Here is an 18,913-nt window from a genome sequence, read left to right as displayed (position 1 = left end):
AGGAAAGGGTAGGGAAGGAAGCCGTAGTAAAACAAACTTCCATATGTTATTAGAAGCCAGTTAATATTAATTAGCTGAAACAGAATTTTTAAGTTAAATGTGTATTGTAATCTCTAGAGGAACCATAAAGAAACTAACTTAAAAATATACAGAGTAAAACCAACCAACCAACCCACCAAATCCATATTTAAGTGATATGTTAGAACATCTGTTTAACACAGAAGAAGGCGATAACGGAAGATGATAGAAACAACAAAACAACAAACAAAACCCCATAAGACACGGAAAACAAACAACAAAATGGCAAATGTAAAATCCTACAACAAAATTACATTAAATGTAAATGAACCAAACACTCCAATAAAAAAAGGTGGCGGTTGTCAGACTAGATTAGGGGAAAAACGAACAAATTAAGATCCAACTATACACTGTCTACAGAAGACTTACTTTACATTTAAAGACACAAATAGTTGAAATTAAAAGGATGGATAATTGTACAAGGTAAAGAGTGAACAAAAGAGATCTGGAGTATCGATACTAATACTAGACAAAATCAATTTAAGACCAAAGAAAGTGTTGCTGGAGACAAAAAGGGATATTTTATAATGACTAAAATGTAAATAGAGCAGGCAGACATAATAATTACAAATATTTTTGCACCTAAAAAGATAGAACCACGTAATACATGAAATAAAAATATCCGGATTTGAAGGGGTAAACTGAAAGACAGTCAAAAAAATGGTATCTGGAGATCTCGCTACAAACTGTCAGTAACGGATACAACATCTAGATGTCAAGCCAACAAGAATATAACCGTTGAACGGCACTGTCAGGCAGCTGGACAGACCTGGAAGCCATGTGTGAAACACTCCACAGAATGCGGTGGTTGTGGAACCTTCTCCAGGCCAGACTTTCTAGTAGGTCCTAGAACAAGCCTGAATACATTTTAAAGAATCAATTCTGATCACAATGGAATTAATGGATAGAATCGATGCAATCCCTATCAAAATTCAAGCAGGTTTTTGGGGTTTGTATTTTTCAGGAACATGACAAATGGTAAAATGATCCTAAAATTCATATGGGATTTCAAAGGTTCCCAGAGTGGCCAGAACAATTTTGGAAACAGTGAACAGAGCAGGAAGACATACTTCCCGATTTAAGACTTACTATAAATCTACCGTAATCAAGACAGTGTCGTATTAGCAGAAGACATCTAGATCGATGGACAGAATCTGGAGTTCAGAAATCCTTCTATTTATGGTAAATTGATTTTTAACAAAATTGCCGAGCCATTTAACCAGGGCAAAGAATATCCTTTTAACAAATGAGGACGTAACAGCTCGTGTCTGCAAGGAGAATGAACTTGCACCTTTAACCCCACACAGTACACAAAATTCTCAAAATTGGTCATAGAATTAAATGTGAAGGCTAAAACAGTAAAACATGCAACGGATAGCATGTGAGAAATATCTTCCAGACCTTAGATTAGGCAAAGATCTTTTAGGTATGATGCCAAAAACATAGTCCAATATCAAAACACTGGCAAACGAGACCCCATCAAAATTCACATTTTTCCTGCTTTGAAAGAACTGTTATGATAGTGAGAAGATGCATAAAAGGATATATGAACTAAAAGAATATATTTTCAAAGTACAGGTCTGATATGGGGCTTATATCCAGCATATACCAAAAACTTTTATCTCAATGCTAAGAAGACAACCTAGTCAAAAACCAGGCTTAAGATGTAAACATTTCTCCAAGATGTGTGTGTTCGTAAACACACAGAAGCGGGCTCTGCAGCATCAGTCGTGGGGAAGGCAGCTGTGACAGCAGTGGAGAGCTCCACCGCCTGTCCGAGCGGCCGCAGGCGGCAGAAGGGACGGGAGCACCTTGCGAGAAGGTGGGGAGGACAGGAGCCCCGCCGTCACCAGTGGACACGTTGGGTGCCACGGCCACATGGTGGTGTCTTCGGAGGGCGTGACGTCGTCGTGTGACCCGTCCGTTCCACTCTTAGGTGTCGGCCCACAAGAAGTCCACACCCACGTCCACACGAAGGCCGCACACAGACAGGAGAGGCGTCACAAGCACACGAGGGCACGTCACTCCGCCAAAAGGAGGAGAGCGGTGCTGGCCACACTGTGCGGGGGACAGACCTCGGACACTGAGGCGGAGTCAGAGTAGCCAGACACAAGCCACTCGCCCCCCATACGTGAAAGCGTCCCGAGAACCCGACCTCAGGAGGCAGCAGTGCCCTGGCGTGGGACTGTCCCCTGGGAGGGGTCGTCTGCATCTTTGCTGTAGCTCAAGGGGCTTCCCTTCACAAGCGTCCGGGGCTAATCACTCGGCGCAGGAGGAGAGACCCCGCTGCTCAGGTGCGAGGCTCATGTGTGTCCCGCCAGGTGTCCCCTGTGCCACATGTACAGCCCCTGGACCCCTTCTCCAAGCAGCATGAGGAGCAAAGTCCTGTTTTTCTGTGGCACGGACGCGATGCCGAAGGCAGACTTGCTCTGCGGGAACGAAAATACGTGCGCTTCTGCGTTATCTCCTGTTTGGCTGAATTAAGGACTGCGTGGGAGACGCGGACAGTGTAGCAGGAGCTCCTCCGCCTCTGGCCACATGGTGAGGGCCACGTTTTCTGGCCACGAGCGATGTGGGTTCTCGGTCGGGCGCGTGGAGCTGTGAGTCCCTTTGCCTTGATTTTCACCTTGAATTTTAAAGCAGGCCCCTTCCTTCCAGATTACAGCCTGGACGCCGGCACACAGTAAAGAACAAAGCGGGTCTATTCCTTTCTGACGCATCCGCCCTTATCGGGCCCAGGGGACCCCCGCTAATCAGAGCCTGATACTCTGCACAATAGGCCAGTCAGCCAGACCACTCCCCTCCCAGCGCTATCGCTCCCAGAGCCCACGGCCGGCTCTCTTTTGTTCGGAAGCAGGCAGACAGCGCAGGATGTGGTCATCGGGCCCGGGGGCCTGAGGCGGCCTTATCAGTCCCGGCCGTCCTCTCTCCCACCCAAGGGTGCAGGCTTCCCTGGGACCGGCCCTATCAGGCCCCACAGCTGCTGTGACTGTAGATAGGGCAGGAAGCCGGCTGGAGGACAGCGGCAGCTCAGGGCCTCAGCAACACCCAGAAACCTGCCTGTGATTCGCCCGAGGTCTGGCTCCAACCCGAGCTGGCGGCAAGAGGAAGGGGCAGGTGCCGCAGGCGTGGGGGAGCTCTGCCGGCCCCTGGAGCCTTGTCTGGTCACACAGAGCAGGCAGCAGGACCCAGAGCCGAGGTGGGGCCCACAGGCGGGGGTTTAAAAGTCAGTCCTTGGGGACAGCCTGGTCCGTCCTCTTCTGTGCCCATCAAACGGGCTAGTTTGCCGGTGTGCAGTCCTGTGTGTCTGTGCGGACAGTTCTACTGGGGCTCCAGCCCAGCGACAGCGAGCCTGGACACCGGGGAGCGTCTCAGCCCACCGTCCGCATCCACACCCTCTGGGCAGCTGAGAGGCACGACCTCAGGGGTGGGGCAGCGCCTTTCTTCCCCAGCGGCCCTACTCAGGGCATTTTGCAGGACCTGCTTTCCACAAGAGACCCCAGATGAGACGGTGGTGCCACGTGTGACCTGGCTGACATCCGAGAGCATTTCGCTCGAGAAATTACATTTTAGGACATTTCCTCTCACTTGCCGTCCCCCGACCAGGCTGGTGACGGGGAGTGTGCCCCTGGCCCACAGCATGGCTGCCATGCCCTGGGGGGAAAGCCATACAGGCCGCGGCTTTTGGCATCGCTCCCCGTCTTCACAATGTCAAACTTAGAATTGCCTTTATATGCACTTTCCGTTTTTTTCCACAGTAGCTGTTGCCAGCAAGCTGTAAATTACTGTATATCACTCAGATTTAAGAACCTAAACTTCAACACAAATCAAACTCTTGTTGACATTGTAGTAAAAATCAGAATGGAGCTGTGCCGTAGAAGCGAACTTCGGTTGTTTTTGTGGATTTGAGATTGTTTTCTGGGATCCCCAGACTCCCAGCACAGCAGAGTTATTTCCTCTTGGCAGATGGCTGGACAGAGAAAGGCCGGTGGACAGAGCGGGGCACGGGGGAGGGAGGCGGCAGCGCCGGGCCCGGCCCATCCGTCACCGCGGGCTTCCTCTGGTCCAGCGGGAAGGTCTGTGGCCACACTCGGGAGAGCAAGTGCAGGCCAGCGCGTCTGTGGCGGGGCGGGGGCTGGCGCGCCCGCGGTGCTGTGCGCGCTCTGATTTCAGAAAAGAGCTCAAACGCTGCGTCAAGGCCTGTCTGCTCATTGGGTGTTTCTCTGGAAGCAGAGAATGGAAAACGCACGTCGGACCATCCTTCCGAACGCCGGCAAGGGTGTCCGCGCCCCCCTCCCCGCTCGCTGGTCCTTATCTCTCATCACCGCTAACCGCGGTGTTGATGTTCTGTTCCCCTCAGAGATGGAAACGGTGGTTTCCACGGGACGAGCGTCGGCTTTCCGCCCCGCGTGCAGCTTCCTGTCCTGATAGCGCAGTGGGCAACGGGGCAGGGAAACTGGGTGATGGATGACCTTGACAGGCGTTTCTCCGGAGGTGTGCTGGGCTCCCTAGGGGTGAGCTCTGACCTGCGCTTTTGAGCGAGGCTTTTACCGGACCCAGCCCTTCCCCGGCCTGCCGCTTCCTCCTCTGCTCTGCTTCCTGTTTCTGTGTTTTCGAGGCCAGGTGGGCAGCGGGGCCGGGGAGCTCTGGCGCCCACCGTAAGCGGCCGTCCCAACCTGCTGTTGGGGAGCCCTGGGGGGGGGGCGGGGCACGTCGTCGGCTCCTAGAGCCAGGAAGAGCCCCTCTGCCCTGGGAGGAGCCAGGACCCTGGGGTGGGAGCCTCACTCAGCAGGGGCACCCAGCACGTTCATTCAATGACGGGAAGGTGAGGAGAGCTTGAAAGGGCACGACCCTCTGGGTGTCTTCTTCCCAGGCCCTCAGTGTCCCCGGCCGCGTGGAGCCGGGCTGTGGGTTTGGAAACATCCACTCGTCCCTGCTGACGGCGACCCTGGGCACCGGGAGCGTCTTTACACTCTGGGGGGTTCTTCAAGCATCTTGGGTCCCCTTGACCAGGGCCCCTAACCTCAGCTTTTCGGTGAGTCGTCTCACTGTGCCGCGTGCACGGGCGTCTCCGGGCCTCTGGCAGCTTGTGGGATCGGCGCGCGGCATGGCGTGGTGGTGCCGGGCTGGCCTCGGGCACGGCCCTAGACGGTGCTTGGGGACCCCCGTTCCCGTCGTGGGGGGCGGTTGGGAGCGCTCTGTGCTGGGGGCACGGCCGCAGCCTCACCTCCGTGCAAGGAGGAGCTCGGCAAAGTAGGACGCGGCTTCGCTGGCAAGTCTGCAGCCCTGTCCGGGGTGCGCCGCTGCCTGTCGTGAACAAACGTGGTAAACCGCTCGCTCCCCACGTACCGCCTTCTGGTGAGGACATCATCTTTATTCGTATTTGTGAATTTATTTGAGAAAGAGCGCCCAGGCGGGTCGGGGGAGGGTCGGAGGGAGAGACTGTCTGCTCCCCGCTGACCGCGGAGCCAACGTGGGCTCCGCCCCACGACCCCGAGATCCCAGCTGGAGCCGAAACCAAAAGTTGACGCTCAGGAGACACAGCCGCTCCGCGCCCCAGAGGACACATTTTAAGTCTTCTTCAGAGTTAGTGGAACGGAGACTTGATGCGAGGTTTTCCACAAGGATGGTCCGTGCCCCATGGAGCGGGAGAAAGCCCACAGGCAGGAGGCCGCCCCGCCGGCGTGGCACCAACGTGGCCGCAGCCTGAGCCACGGCCTCGGCTCTGTCCTCCTCGTGCTCAGTCCCTTGGAAACCCCCACAGAGGGTCGATGCGTCTCTCAGGAGAGGCCGTAGCCGTCACTATTTGCAGACTCCCCCCTGTGTCCCGGTGTCGCAGGGCCCCGGGACCTGTGCACGTGCCCATTCTCTGGCCACTGGAAAGCCCCAAGGGCAGCGGGCAGAGCCGGTGCAGAAGCCCACGGCACGGGAGTGAGTGACGCTCAAGCCGAAAGGGCCGTGCTCCCGGCGGGCAGCGGCCAGCTGCCACGTGAAGGACGCGCCCACGCCCGGAGTCTGAGGGCCCATGCCGTGTTTCAGGGAGGACTTCTTGGAGGAGAAGGACAGGAGCTGAGTTTCAATGGCGATCCGTCCTGGATCCCTGCTGGCAAGTCTCCACTCCTTGTGGGAAATGCCGCCTCGCACGGTGGGCGGGCTCTGGACAACGGGGCCCGTGGGCAGGCGTGGGCTCCGTCTGCTGGTGGGAGCGCTCGGCTCTGCCCCAGACGTCAGCCCTGCCCCCCCACCCCGTGGTCACGGGTCCGACCGCGTGCTCCCCTCCCGCGCTCAGGGGACCTCTTGCAGCTACCCTTCAGGTACCATGGGAAATGGCCGCTCCACCTTGGGCGGGGACGTGGTCTTTGGGACCGTGGTGATCCAGCCAGGCCGCTCATTTTGGTGATCGCCAGGGGCGTGTGCTTATGACATAAAGTCAATTAGAGCACATTCGTGCCGGTCCTGCTGATTTGATTAGGACCAACGAAGGCTCCAGCAACAGGCAATTACAGGAAACTTAATGGCCTTCTGCAGGGAGTGCGGCTTCTGTGGCATCTCGCGTTCTGTGATGAATTACTCATTACATGTGGCGTTGCAATAGCTTCTATAAAGATTAATAATTGGATAATCGATACAAAAATTCAATCTTGGGTGCTTTTCCATTCCAGGGTCCATACATCCTAGAAACCAGGAGACCCGCCTCCCCGGCCTGCGCTTTGTGGCTCTGCCCCTCCTCCGCCCTGTCGCTCCCCAAACTGGGAGTTTCTGGGAGTCACTCGCCTCCTGTGATCTTTCTGTTCAGATCTTTCCAGAATAAAGAAGCAGCCTCTGCTGTCAGTCAGTTTTCTCAGTACTCGGGTGCAATTTCTACCTTCCGGGTGGGCTCCATCTCCTGGGGACAGAGAGCAGAGACCATGGTAAAGAGTAGTGGCTCGCAGGGCTCCTGTGTGCACGGGCAAGGTACCCTCTGGCCTTTTCTGAAGTGGCTGCAGAGCCAGGAGTGGGGCGCGGGTGACCTGGGCGGCAGCATCCCAGCTGGGCTCTGGGCACAGGTGCACAGCTGGACAGCGGGGGGTGGTCCTCGCCTCGCCGTGGGGTGGGCTTGGCCTCCAAGCACCTGCCGGAACGCAGGCCAGAGGCCGAGGCTGACCGGCTGTCACCAGCTTCTCCTGGGCTCCAGCTTCTCTCTGAAGGCGGTGTCGGTTTTTAATGACGGCAAAGTCAGACGTCCACGAGAGCGTAGTAAACAGTACAGGCGGTTCCCACGTGCTTTCGCCAAGGTCCGCGGTCAGGGCGGGTGAGACGGGGCGCCGTTCCCTCAGCCGCCCGCGTGCTGGTTGCTGCTGAGGTGTGAGGGACCGGGTCCTGGACCTCGCATCTGAGTCCCGCCGTCCCTCGGGACAGACGCCTTGTTAAGCGGCCACTTTCCTTCGTGACCTCAGTGTGACAGTCACACCTAAGAAGATTGCTAGTGGTTCTCTGGTAAGGTGAGGGTTTACTTCAAACTGAACCCGTCAGAAGGTTTCACTTCCCCCGAAGCCAACGACGGGCAGCCCGAGCCTCTCCTTTGTTTGCCTCCATAATGAGCAGCTTCTTCTGGGCAAACCAGGTAGCTGCTGGGGGTCGTGGGCACCTGGCAGGCTGAGCTGGCAGATCGTGGCCCTTCCCGCCGCCAGCCCAGGAGCGTGGCTGTGTCCTCCGCTGCCCATGGAGGGGAAGGACCCGCGTCGGTAGTCCCTCTTACATCGAGGCCCCGACTCATGTCCCTGGACAGAGTGACTGGAGGCCGCGGCCTGGCTGACCTGCACGGCCACTCACCCCATCCCTCCCTCTGTCCACGTGACATTGTTACTTTTTAATTAAGGGGCGTTTTTTCATCTTCTATTGTTTCAATTCTGTTAATTCTGTGTGACTAGAAATGTCTTCATTTGGGGGGAATGTATTTTTTAGCAGCACAAGGAAAGCTCTGGAAAATGCTTGCTGGTGGTTTAGCAACTGTGGGATGAGTTTGGGTAGATGAAAAAATGGGCCAGGTGCTGCGGGAGCCCAGGCCAGCCACAGTGCGGCGGGAGCAGGGCAGCCCGCGGAGCCCCGTCACGTGGCTGACCGGTCCCCGTGGAGGCTGGAGTTTCCACACGGGCCTTTGCATTATTTGGAGGATTCGGGCTAAATAAGGAAGCAGGCACCGCAGGCAGGAAAATTATTGTTTTAACGGCTGACAGTCCTGTGTGACAGCCCCACACGCACTAGGGAGGGTCACGTTTTATTTAACCGTGACTTGTTGTCATTCAGACTCCACCGTCCCATCCCCTCTTTCCAAAAATAGCAGGCCCCGTGGCAGTGGCTTATTATGATTAAAAAGGTAAAAATAAGTGAAGGCTGAAATGGGTCCCGGACACCTGAGGTAGCGCAGGACTTGCTTCTTAATGGAACTTGAGAGACGGCCTCATTTTTCGCCGCCTCACAAAGTGTCTTTGAAAAAGTCAGGAAAGTAAAGCAGGGGCTTCGGCGATGTCACCGCTCTGCATTTCAGAGTTGCTGCGGTCGCGACAGGACTGCTGTCACCTGGGGGCCACGCGTGGACACCCAGCCCGCCGTCCCTGCCGGGCCGTGGACACAGCGCCGGCCTGCGAACGGGGGCGTGTGGACAGCAGACTTCGTGAGATGCTTGCCTCTTCCAAACAATAAAACCCCACCTGGGAGGCCACCTCAGTTTCCCCCAGTGCCCACAGCCCGGGCGTCACTGCCCAGAGCCACACCTGCTCCAGGGGCACAAAAGCACGTTTTCTCCGCTTCGCTTCCTAGTTTCCGAATCGCGGCTTTAATCGTGGTGTTCTCGTGCGCGTCCCCCCTGCGCTGGGTGCTTTCTGCGACCGAGGAATCTCGTGCTCCAGCACGGGGACCCCGCGCACCCGGGTTGGCGGGAACTGCGCACCACGGGAAGCCCACAGCTCGCACCCCTGCGAGTGGCGTCCCAGGGAGACAGTCTGCACCCCTCCCTGGCCCGGATCCCTGCCCGTTGTAAGGGGTGAGCACGACCGACGCGACCAGCCGCGGATATTTCTGGTTCTACGACGTCTGCCTGAGTGATTATGCTCTCGGGTTACAACACTAACTTTAGCTAAAGGTGTATGTTCTGGGAAAGTTAGCAAATACTTTTTTTAAAATTATCTTTTAGTTATAGGAATGGGAAAGAACAGCCTTCCTGTTTTGTTCGGCTCTTCACGCAGCTATTTTGGCTTTGCCTTAAAAATAAGGTTTCTGATGGTTTGTTCTGTGTGAGGAACATGGGTCTCTCTGTCCCTCACAGGAACACCGAGTAAGCACATGACTTTTCTGTTTGTCTTTACACGCGGTCCCCGGTGTGACCCTGAGCACTGAGGGGCCCACAGGCAGGACGCAGCGCGGATGTGGCTGCAGGAACCCTCTGGAAACGCAGTCCCGGCGGATCATTCCAGCCTCTTTGTCGCCCACATTGCTTCTGTTTCAAGGACAAAGGCGGCTTCTGGAAAGTGCTTCTGTCCGTGAAAAAGTGACGCGGTGACCAGTCGTGATGAGCCTGCGTGTTATTCACAACCGATGGGTCCTTGGACACTATGTCAGAAACCAAGTGAATCTAAATTTTTATAAAATGTAAAAAGACCCACAAACGAGCAAACACACGGAGGTGAGAAGCTGACAGCGTCCCTGCGCAGCCGGCGGCGGGCCAAGGAGCAGAGCGGTTGTTGTTGATCTTCCACAATCTGCAGGCTGGGGTCCCCTCACGAGAGCCGACCCGTCGAAAAGGAGGCGGCGCTTCGGAGCTGGGCTGTGTGGCCAGGCTGACACGCGCCTACAGCAGTCACTACGTTTTTTTAAAAAATCGGCACATGTGTTATTAGCCAAGGAGGGTCCTCACCCACCCTAAGAAACTTCTTTAGCAAGGACGACGCAGTGTGGCTGGGGTAACATTGCTGGACTAGATTCCTCACTCCCAGGCCAAGACCTGGCTCCTAAGAACGTAGGATCTGCATCGGTGTGGACAGCCATGCCACATAGAAGCTTCCAGAGCCTGCCCCTCCCGTCCTTCCCTCCCCAAAGCCCACATGTGGGCTCCACGACTCTGGCAGGTTCCCACCAAGGGACAGAGACAGAGACCCCTGCACAGCCCCAGGCCCCTCTTCCCGTTGCTGTGCCCTGGGTGGCACCCGGGGCCGCTGTGCGCGGGGGGAGGCCAGCTGCGCCGTCGGCACTCCGTGAGAGACCCATCTCCTGCCTTCTCCGGGCCTGTCCTCAGGAGGCCGGGGAGGCCACTGTGAGCTCCCTGCCATGCGCAACGCTCGGCACCCGGGACTCCAGGCAGGAGGGGGTGTTTCTCCCTTTGAGGGGACGGAAGACTCCCTGGCTCGGGGAGCAGAAAGGGATGGTGGCTGGGCCGTCGCTCGCACGAGGACACCCTCAGGCTGCAGCTGGTGCAGAGGCGGGCTGAGAGCAGGACCCAGGTCTCCGCCCGCCAGCCCCCCAGCTGCGCGCCCCCCCGACGGCACAGCTTCCGTCGGTTTTCTAGAGGAAGGTCACGGGCCTCCCGTTGTTCATGGATCCGATCGATCATGAAGTGACGTGGTGTGAACGTGGGAGAACTGAGGTTGGGGAAGTCAGAAGGTCGCGGAATCGTCAGGATGGTCGGTTCTGACCTGGGTCCGCTCACGGCCGGGCCCCTCTGGGGACTAGGAGGTCCGGCCGGATCTTCTCTTCGTCACTTCTTCCTCTTTCTAGGACCTGCTTCTCCTCCCAGAGTCTGTTTGTGTGTTCCCGCTGACCATGCGACGTCCTCAGAGACACACTTCATGTCAGGCTTCCTTTCTAGTCCCAGTGATGCAGGGTCACGTTCCTCCTGCCCCGTCATTCAGAGTCCCGTGGGCACGTACACGCTGTCGCTTCTCCCCTTGGAGTCGGAAGGAGGATACCGGAGACGATGTCAGGGCGCCTCGAAGAGGCCCAGTGCCCTCATCGTCACGACGGCCACGAGCAGGTGGCCTCCAAGGCCGAGAGCTCCCAACAGGTGTCCCGGGTGCCCTCGGTGTCAGCTCCGAAACACGGACTCTGAGCCGCGGGCATCTGTGCGTCGCGAGCGCCGGGTGCCCTCTCAGAGCCCTCACGTGTGTGTGGCCCTTGGGACGGCCGGGCCACGCTACTGGGACTTTTGAAGGAGGGTTCTGATGTCGCGTGTCCGCGGGTCTCCTTTGGCCTTGCTGCCGGCCCCACATGGGACAGGGACGGCCGGACCCCCTCGTTGCGCACAGAGAGCTTCCCTGGGCCACAGGTGGCTGGACGGACCCTGTGCGTCGCCTGCTCACTTGTCTCTCCTCCGTGTGGAAATACACGTACGTTTAAGGCAGTAGCTAGTCCAGGAGAAATGACTAAAAACATCGTCGTTTTAGCTTGAGCAGAGAGAACGCCGTGTTCGGGTGTGCGGAGCGGGTGCGGGGTGGGTGTTGGCTTTGAAGACGCGCGTGCCCCTGCAGGGGTCGTGCAGGCTCTGCCTTCAGCCTTTCTCTGCCCCAGACACCAGGTTCTGTGTGCTGAGCGGCCCCGCAAGCCAGCCCAAGGCTGGACACAGAGGGACAGAGTGCAGGGGAGGGGTGGGAGGAGAGGGACTGGTGGGTGCAGGTGCCGGCCCTCGGCTGGTGGAGCACGCTCCCCTCCCCCCATGAGCCCGAGGGCCCGTGTCTCCCCTCCCTGACTCTCCTGTGGACCCTCTGTTAACAAAACCCGTAACTACAAAGTCCGCCTTCCCTCCCTCGTGGGCTGCTGGCGACAGTCCCTGGGCCCCTGCTTAGGACCCACGGGGGCCGTGAACATGCTGGGCCACCAAGGGAAGCGGCTCATTCCTGAAATTATGATTTGAGAACCTTAGCTGCTTTCGGGAACCAAGAGTTCAGAAACATTTGGCTTAAAAGCAAAATGTCTAAAAATGAGATCCGGGCCCTCCCCACCCCCTGGAGTCCCACGGTCTCAGGAGAGTCCGGCAAGAGCCCGTGAGTGAAGCCGGAGGTTGAAGTGATTCGTTTCACTATGACATGAAGTTTAGTTTTGTTTTTTTTTAAAGATTCTATTTATTTATTTGACAGAGAGGGAGAGACAGCGAGAGAGGGAGCACAACAGGGGGAGTGAGAGAGGGGGAGAAGCAGGCTTCCTGCAGAGCAGAGAGCCCGATGCGGGGCTCGATCCCAGGACCCTCGGATCATGACCCGAGCCAGAGGCAGACACCCAATAACTGAGCCACCCAGGTGCCCCTGACATGAAGTTTTAAGCTCAATTTTTTTCAAAATGGTGATGAAAAAGAAACTCATTACGTGAAAGTACCAAAATTTCACTTCAGAAAGGACCCTCCGCCTGACTAGTTAATTTGCTTCTTTATAAATAGCCGTGAGCCGTTGGCTTGGTCGGAGCAGTACAGTGCGCATCCGCAGATGCCGCGAGCACCGGCGAGGGCTGTGCCTGTGCTGCGTCCGTCTGAGTTTTTGGATGTCATAAAAGACTAGTTTTCTCTTCACTCCAGCTACGCGCAAAGAGGTGGTGTAGGCGTGTCTGTGTCCTGCATACGGATCCCAGGTGAAAACCAAAACTCAAATTGCCACGTAAGTTTTAGGAAAAAAGCAGTAGTTTCCACCTTGGGAGCATTTTAGAGAAAACTTAAATATAAGGGAAAAAACCTTTCTCGTTAAACTAAGTTGTGGTGTAGCAGCTCACCACATCCTGTCGCAGGGACATCTGACAGCACAGCGAAGGTTCCTCTTTCAGGTCCCTGACGAGCTCCGAGGGTCACATGTTACCTACAGTTCAAAATACTCGACTAAGAAAAAACCCTGCGTGTCGGTGGAAAAGCTGAATAAGAAGATGGAAAGTATCAGTAGAGAGCAGACGCTGTGGGAAACCGTCCCAGAGAAAGCCACCCCCAAAATAACCAGCACAGTCCCCCGGGGGCGGCCACGCTCTCACAGGGCCGTGGAACCGTGACCTCATGGAAGGGACGTGGGAGGCCGTGAGCAGGGCAAGGCCGGGGCGGCGGGGCCCCGATGTGCGCACCCTGCTCGCCGTCTGTCTGGGGATGGGAACCCTCGTGGCTCTCCCTGCAGGGCCGCGGTGCGGGCTGTGTCTGTCTGGAGAGCGTGGCTCTGTGGCCATCCTGTCCTCGGTCGTATGCGCAGTCTGGTGTGTCTGCTGTGTGCGTCCCGCCGGCCACCCGCCCCTTCTGTCAGCTACTCTGCACAGTCCTAGGGGACCTAGGGCAGGTCTGACGGTGTTCGCACATGTGTGCTGGTTCTTGACTGTGCTCCCAAGATGTCTGACCCATCCTGACCCTCCATCATGGTGCCAGGTCTGGACCACAGGGCCGTCCGATGACCTGCCCTGTCCAGCTGACCTTTGTTGGGAGGCAGGCAGGCCTGGTGGCTCATCAGGAATCGGCAGATCCCAGTGACGGAGTAGGAGTGCCGTCCGCTCTCCCGAGATGCTCCTGATTGCCAGGCTGGGGTCACAGAGAGCCCGTCAGGTGCCAGCACACAGGAGGGCCCCAGATGGCTCAGTGTTTTCCCCGTTCCCACCCACCACGGGCTCCCCCTTCCAGGCTCAGGTGCCCCAGTGGGCAGTGAGGGGAAGCCCACTTCTGAGCCTTCTTCCCCTTTTATCTTGTCTAACATGTGTTATTTGTCCTGTGGTCTCTGTAACCCTGAGAAACTAGAGAGTTTTGGCTGCCTTGCTTAAGCCTCCCTGATTCCGTAGCATTATTACCTCTCAGCTCCCCCCATATTGCCGTCATTATTGCCCTCAGGCCCCCCTTTTCCCTGACGTTAGCACCCATGGGAATTTTCTCACCACCTGGTGTCTGTCCCTGCTGGATGGGATTTCTGGTCTGAGAACCCCTGTCCTTGCTGGTGGAATGAGCGCAGTGACCCGGTGTTGGTGTATGTCCTTGGGAGGCCCCATCCCTCAGTGGCAACCTGTCCACGCTGCCACGGTGCCAGAGGCCTCATCCCTTGGTGTCACAGCTGAGCATTGCAGCCCTGGACCCGGGGGTGCCAGTGGCGACTGGGCTGCCTACCCCCAGCCACCCCGCGCTGGGCCAGGGTCCCTATGGCCAAGTGTGCCCTCGGACTTCCTGCTGAATCTGAATGATGTTAGGAAGACCTGCCGTGCCCGTGGCCCGGTGAGGGCTCAGGAGGAAATGAGAAGGGTCACCATGAAGCAACTTGAAGGGGCCACGTGCCACGCCAGCCACAGCAGTGTGCCACTGTCCCTGCCGTGTCAGCGATCCCCGCCGCATATGGTCGTAAGGATGTCCGGCCCACTCTGCTGGAAAGCCTCTCCTCGGGGAGGCAACGTCCTAGGGACGCTCATATTTGTTCTTTGTCCTTGTCATCATGTTCTTTGATACAGCGGCTCTGCGGAGTGCAAATTGGAGGCAAACAGTGACGTGGGAAGGAGCGTGGGCCCAGGCCTGCCCCCTTCCCACTGTGCCCTGGGACCCTGGCAGAGCGTGGTGCCCGAGGCCAAGGGCACACTCCAGGTTGGGTGGCAGGGCATGCCGCGTGGTCAGCGGAGACGTGAGCTGCACGGTGCCCAGGAGGGGACCCGTCGTGCCCTGCCTTCCCGTGGGCCGTGGCCAGGCACTGGTCGGGGTCTCTAGCAGGTTGCCAGAGTGTCACAAAAAAACGGCCCGCCGCTGACGAGCTGCCCACAGGACCCTCCGGGGACGGGTGTCGTCCTGAGAGCGGGTCTGCGCACTGGGCCTCACTGTTGCCTCATAAGCAGTCGCTCGGAGGGTACCCCGAGCCGGCCGGCGAGCCAGCCCCTCCCGTTGTCTCCGCTTGTGCGTCAGTGGTGTCCTCAGAGGAGGTGTGGCTGCGTGACCAGGGGTCGTGCCTCCCATCCATGTCCCCGGCAGATGTGTCCTCTGCAGGCCGGCTGGCCTGGAGCCCACCCCAGCCCACTGTGCGCTCCTGGTGTTTGCGTGCTGTGACTCACGGCCCCTCCCCTCGGGCTGGGCTGGGGGCGGGCGGGCCTGGGGCTCTGCCACGGGGCTCCTGCTTGTGAAGCTGGTGCCAGTGGACTCCGTTATCAGCAGCGGTGACACAATTCCTGGCCACGTTTTATTATTGTTATTCTTCACAATAGCGGGCGTGTTGAAAGGGCATTCGGGGGGTCGTGCGGGTGACGACAGGTGGGCCAGCCGGTCGCTGCAGGAGGCTGCCCCGGGACGTGCCAGGGCCTCTGCAGAGACATGGGGAGTTTATCTGGGTGGCAAAGGGAAGCCCGGGCAGTTCCGTGACGTGAGCACGTGTCCCCCACCTCCCAGTTCTGTTGGGAAAGTGGGCCGTGGGGATGCGTGCCCTATCTGGGGGGCTGACCCAGGGGTGGGGAGAGGGATGTCGTGGAGTCTGCTTACGGTGGCCTGTGCCAGCTTCACTCATTTCCTCTCCTGCCCCAGAGGCCACCGGCGGATAGTGGCCCCGGGCGAGGAAGCGGGAATGACGGAAGAGCCCTGAACAAAGGGAGGCCCCAGCTGCCTCGTGGTGCGTCCACCTCTCGGACAGGGTCTGTCTGACCACGAGACCAGAGAGAGAGGCTCTCCTGGGCCTCGGCCTCCGGGACGTGCCTCTGCCGCCCCAGCTGGCTCGGCCCATGGAGACGCCCGCCGGGGGAAGACATGCGCACGGCCCCGGACCAGCACCGGGAGCCTTTTCGCAGAACCCACGATCCAGGCATCAGCGTGTCGCCAACTTGACCGCGGCCAGCCCGGGCAGCCGCAGAGCAGGGCCCCGGGCAGCCACATGCTGCTGGCTCTGGACACCCTGGGCCCACGGCGGGGCGTGGGAAGGAGTCCCGTCCCTCGGGGCGAAGGCTCCTCCTCACGGGCTAAAGGCGTGGCTGATGGGATTTCTGGTTCTTACAAACAGTTCCGGGGCAGAGCGGTGTTTCCCTAACGGTCACTCTGTTGTGTTTTCTTGCAGTAAATGAAATAATACGGAACGATCTCTCCAGCGCCAACATCCGATCGTAGCTGGCCACACGGAGCTCCTGCGCAAGCTGCTTGGAGCCCGCTCGGCCGCCAACGGTCCCGCTCCCACACCAGGACTTCCGGGGACACCCGACGCACACCCAGCACCAGCCCAGCTACCGCTAACCCAAGATTTGCCTCACGCGCTCCAAGTAGTTCTGTGCCCAGGAGGACGGACCTAAGGGGGTGGGGCCACCGGTGCACCTGTCACGGGCCCCGGGCGCCCCCACCCCTGCTTCGGTGCTGGAAGTGCCTTATTAACCGGACCTGGTGCCCCGGGGCAGAGCGTGGGGTCTGCTGCCAGGAGAGCGTGTGTAGGAGCGAAGCTGTAAAGACATGTGGCCGTGCGGCTCTCTCTTCTGTGTGGCTGGGAGAACCGCGGCCAGCAAGGCATTGCGAGGAGGCCCAGCCCCGCTTCCGAGCTTTCTCTGCTCCCCTTGGGGCTGCGGCGTGAGACCTGCTGCCTCATTCCGTGCGTTTCGGGGTCTTTCCCGTCGTCCTCTTTCGCGTCCCCTGCTCCCTCCCGTGTTACCGAAACTGTAGGGCTGTTGACTGTAGCATGCTGGGGTTTTGTTTTTAATCTGGCTTTGAACGTGGCGCAGGTAGGATGAGAGCACAGGATACGCCACAGGACGAGGAGGTCTGTGCGCCCAGGACCGACCTGGCGTTTGCGTGTGTGCACGGCCAGCGGCACGCATTTACGCACAAATGCAGAGTGACGGAGGGGGCGATGTGCGGCCCTCGCCCCGCAGGGGCTGCCGCGTTGGCCGTACCCCGTGTCCTTTCTGGAAAATGCATCTGAGACAAAACCCAGCTCCCCGGCTCCGTCCCCGGGGCCCATCTCCCGTCCGCCGGGTCTGCACTGTCCTGTGGGGTGCGGCGGGCCGAGCTCGTCAGAAAGCCGGGAGAGGTGCGTTCTTGGTGCCCAGATGTGCCCGAACGGCAGGTGGAAAGCGACTGTGCCGATGTCCAGGGGGTGTAACGTGTTCGTTCCGCTGTGAGATTTCCCTTCACAGAAGCCTTCCGACCGCGCTTCATCTAAGGGAACAGTCACCAGAAATGGGTTCCTAGACAGCGCCTGCCGTGGGTTCCCGACTAGCCGCTGTGAACATACAGGTCAGCGTAGACGCCATTGCTTCTCCCGCATCTGTACCGCAACCGCCTGCATCACGTGACTGCTCGCCGGGACCCGTCGTTTCACGTAACCAAAAAGCATGGTGCATTAAAACATGGTTCACCTGGAAGTTGTGCCTTAGGAGTCCAGGCCCCTCATGGAACACGCCTCAGCTGCACCCGCGGGCGGGCGGCATGGGTCCTGACCCCACAGCACGACGTGAGGCTGGAAAGGATCTGCGCAGCGTCTTCCTGTACGACCACACGCCGTTTTTGTTGGACTCCCGGGAAGGACACAAGCCCAAAAGCCCTATGTGTACCCTCGCACACCGCCCTGAGAACGCCGGCACGTGGCTGCGCCCCGGCCACGGCCCGCCCGTCGCCCAGACCTCGACCTACCCTCAGTGTCCTAGGACTCGCATGACCCTCTTCTCGGTGGGCTTTCTGTGGGAAGGAACTGTTTGGTGTTTGTGTCCGCTGTCCTTTAGGAGATAGACCCAATAAAGCAGTATTTTTTGCTGGACAACCTTAGTCTGCCGGTGACTTGTTACCTGTGTGGAACATTCTGCCAGGTTCTAAGTGATTTTCTGCTGTGGGTCCTCGAGCTCCTGCCGTCTGTGTGGAGGGCCGAGTCCTAGAGCAGCACTGGCGTCCCCGGGACCTCCCCTGTGGCGGGCTGGCCATGGCCCTAGACGTGCGCGGAGAAGCCCGCCACAGGGGAGGGGACGTGCAGCCGCACGCCCGGGCGCTCCAGCACTTTGCTCAGAAGGGCACAGCGGGTGTCCGCGCCTCCCACTGGTTCCCTGAAGCCGCTCGGCCCCTGTCCCTGCCCAGAGCCGCTCCAGGCTCGCACGGGGAAACGGTGTTCGGTTTGATAAAACCAGATGAAACCCAGAACTTCTCCAGCAGTTACTGTTGAATTGTCAGAAATAGTATTTTGCTTTTAGGACTTTATAAAATGGAAGATTTCCTGTTTCTTTTGCTAAGATTGAGGCAAAGTTCTAGGAGAACCTCATCACCCAGCGTGTGTGGCTGCCGTGCGCCCGACCCCGTGGGAGGCAGAGCCGCCATGGCCAAGGGGCCTCTGAGGGGAGTGCAGGTCGCGGGGCGGGCGGGGGCCGTGGAGAAGAGAGGGGGCCCGCGGGGAACCCCAGAGCCTGCCGGATACACAGCGAATGGGGAGCTCTGTCCACCCCAGGCTCATGGGCCACCGGAGCTGGGCTTGACTCCCTCAAGAATGCCTGGCAAGCTATTAATTTCAAAGCGAGTTTTTCTAACCCTTCTCCCCCATTCTCAGCGTAGAAGTTTATATTCCAGAAACAAAACACAAATCTGTGCAATAAGGGCGGTTCCCGCGGAGAGGCCGTGCTTCTGGGGACACCGTTTATGCCGCTTCGTTTCTTTCAGGTGGATCTTGTGTAATCAGGCTCACCTCCAGCAAGGCGTAGGTGCACGGAGACCGGAACGTGTCCTGCGGAGCCGGGGTCGAGGTCAGCCTAACCCAAGCTGGCGGGCCTCTGGAGCCTCGGGGCCCCTTGCCAGCCCTCCCCTCCCCTCCCTCAGCGACCGGGATCGCGCAGCATGTCCCCCAGAACTGTGGGAGCAGCCGAGCCCGGGGCCGTGTGGCAGACCCTGGCTCGCTTGTCCTCCCTCCGCTGCTGGGGTTCCAGCCCTTCCCACGTCTGAGAC

General features: G+C 58.4%; 1 protein-coding gene across 6 annotated transcripts in view; it reads left to right on the top strand.

Annotated features, from left to right (window-relative positions):
• Positions 1–17,750, top strand: part of LOC111154209 (nuclear factor of activated T-cells 1) — a 96,244-nt gene extending 78,494 nt beyond the window's left edge. For 4 of the 6 annotated variants that reach the window (XM_022513659.1, XM_022513661.1, XM_022513660.1 and 1 more), the window contains one exon: positions 16,065–17,750. In XM_022513659.1, coding sequence (XP_022369367.1) covers positions 16,065–16,114 — 50 coding nt within the window. In that variant the 3' untranslated portion in view covers positions 16,115–17,750. The remainder of the gene's footprint in view (positions 1–16,064) is intronic. The other 2 variants (XM_022513663.1, XM_022513664.1) reach the window with 2 other exon arrangements.
• Positions 17,751–18,913: the final 1,163 nt, after the last annotated feature.

This window comes from Enhydra lutris, unplaced genomic scaffold, assembly GCF_002288905.1.
Source record: "Enhydra lutris kenyoni isolate GAN:26980312 unplaced genomic scaffold, ASM228890v2 scaffoldscaffold36, whole genome shotgun sequence".
NCBI classification, from domain to species: Eukaryota; Metazoa; Chordata; class Mammalia; order Carnivora; family Mustelidae; genus Enhydra; species Enhydra lutris.
The sequence above is the reverse complement of the archived record's forward strand: the minus strand, read 5'-3'. Positions and strand labels throughout refer to the sequence as shown.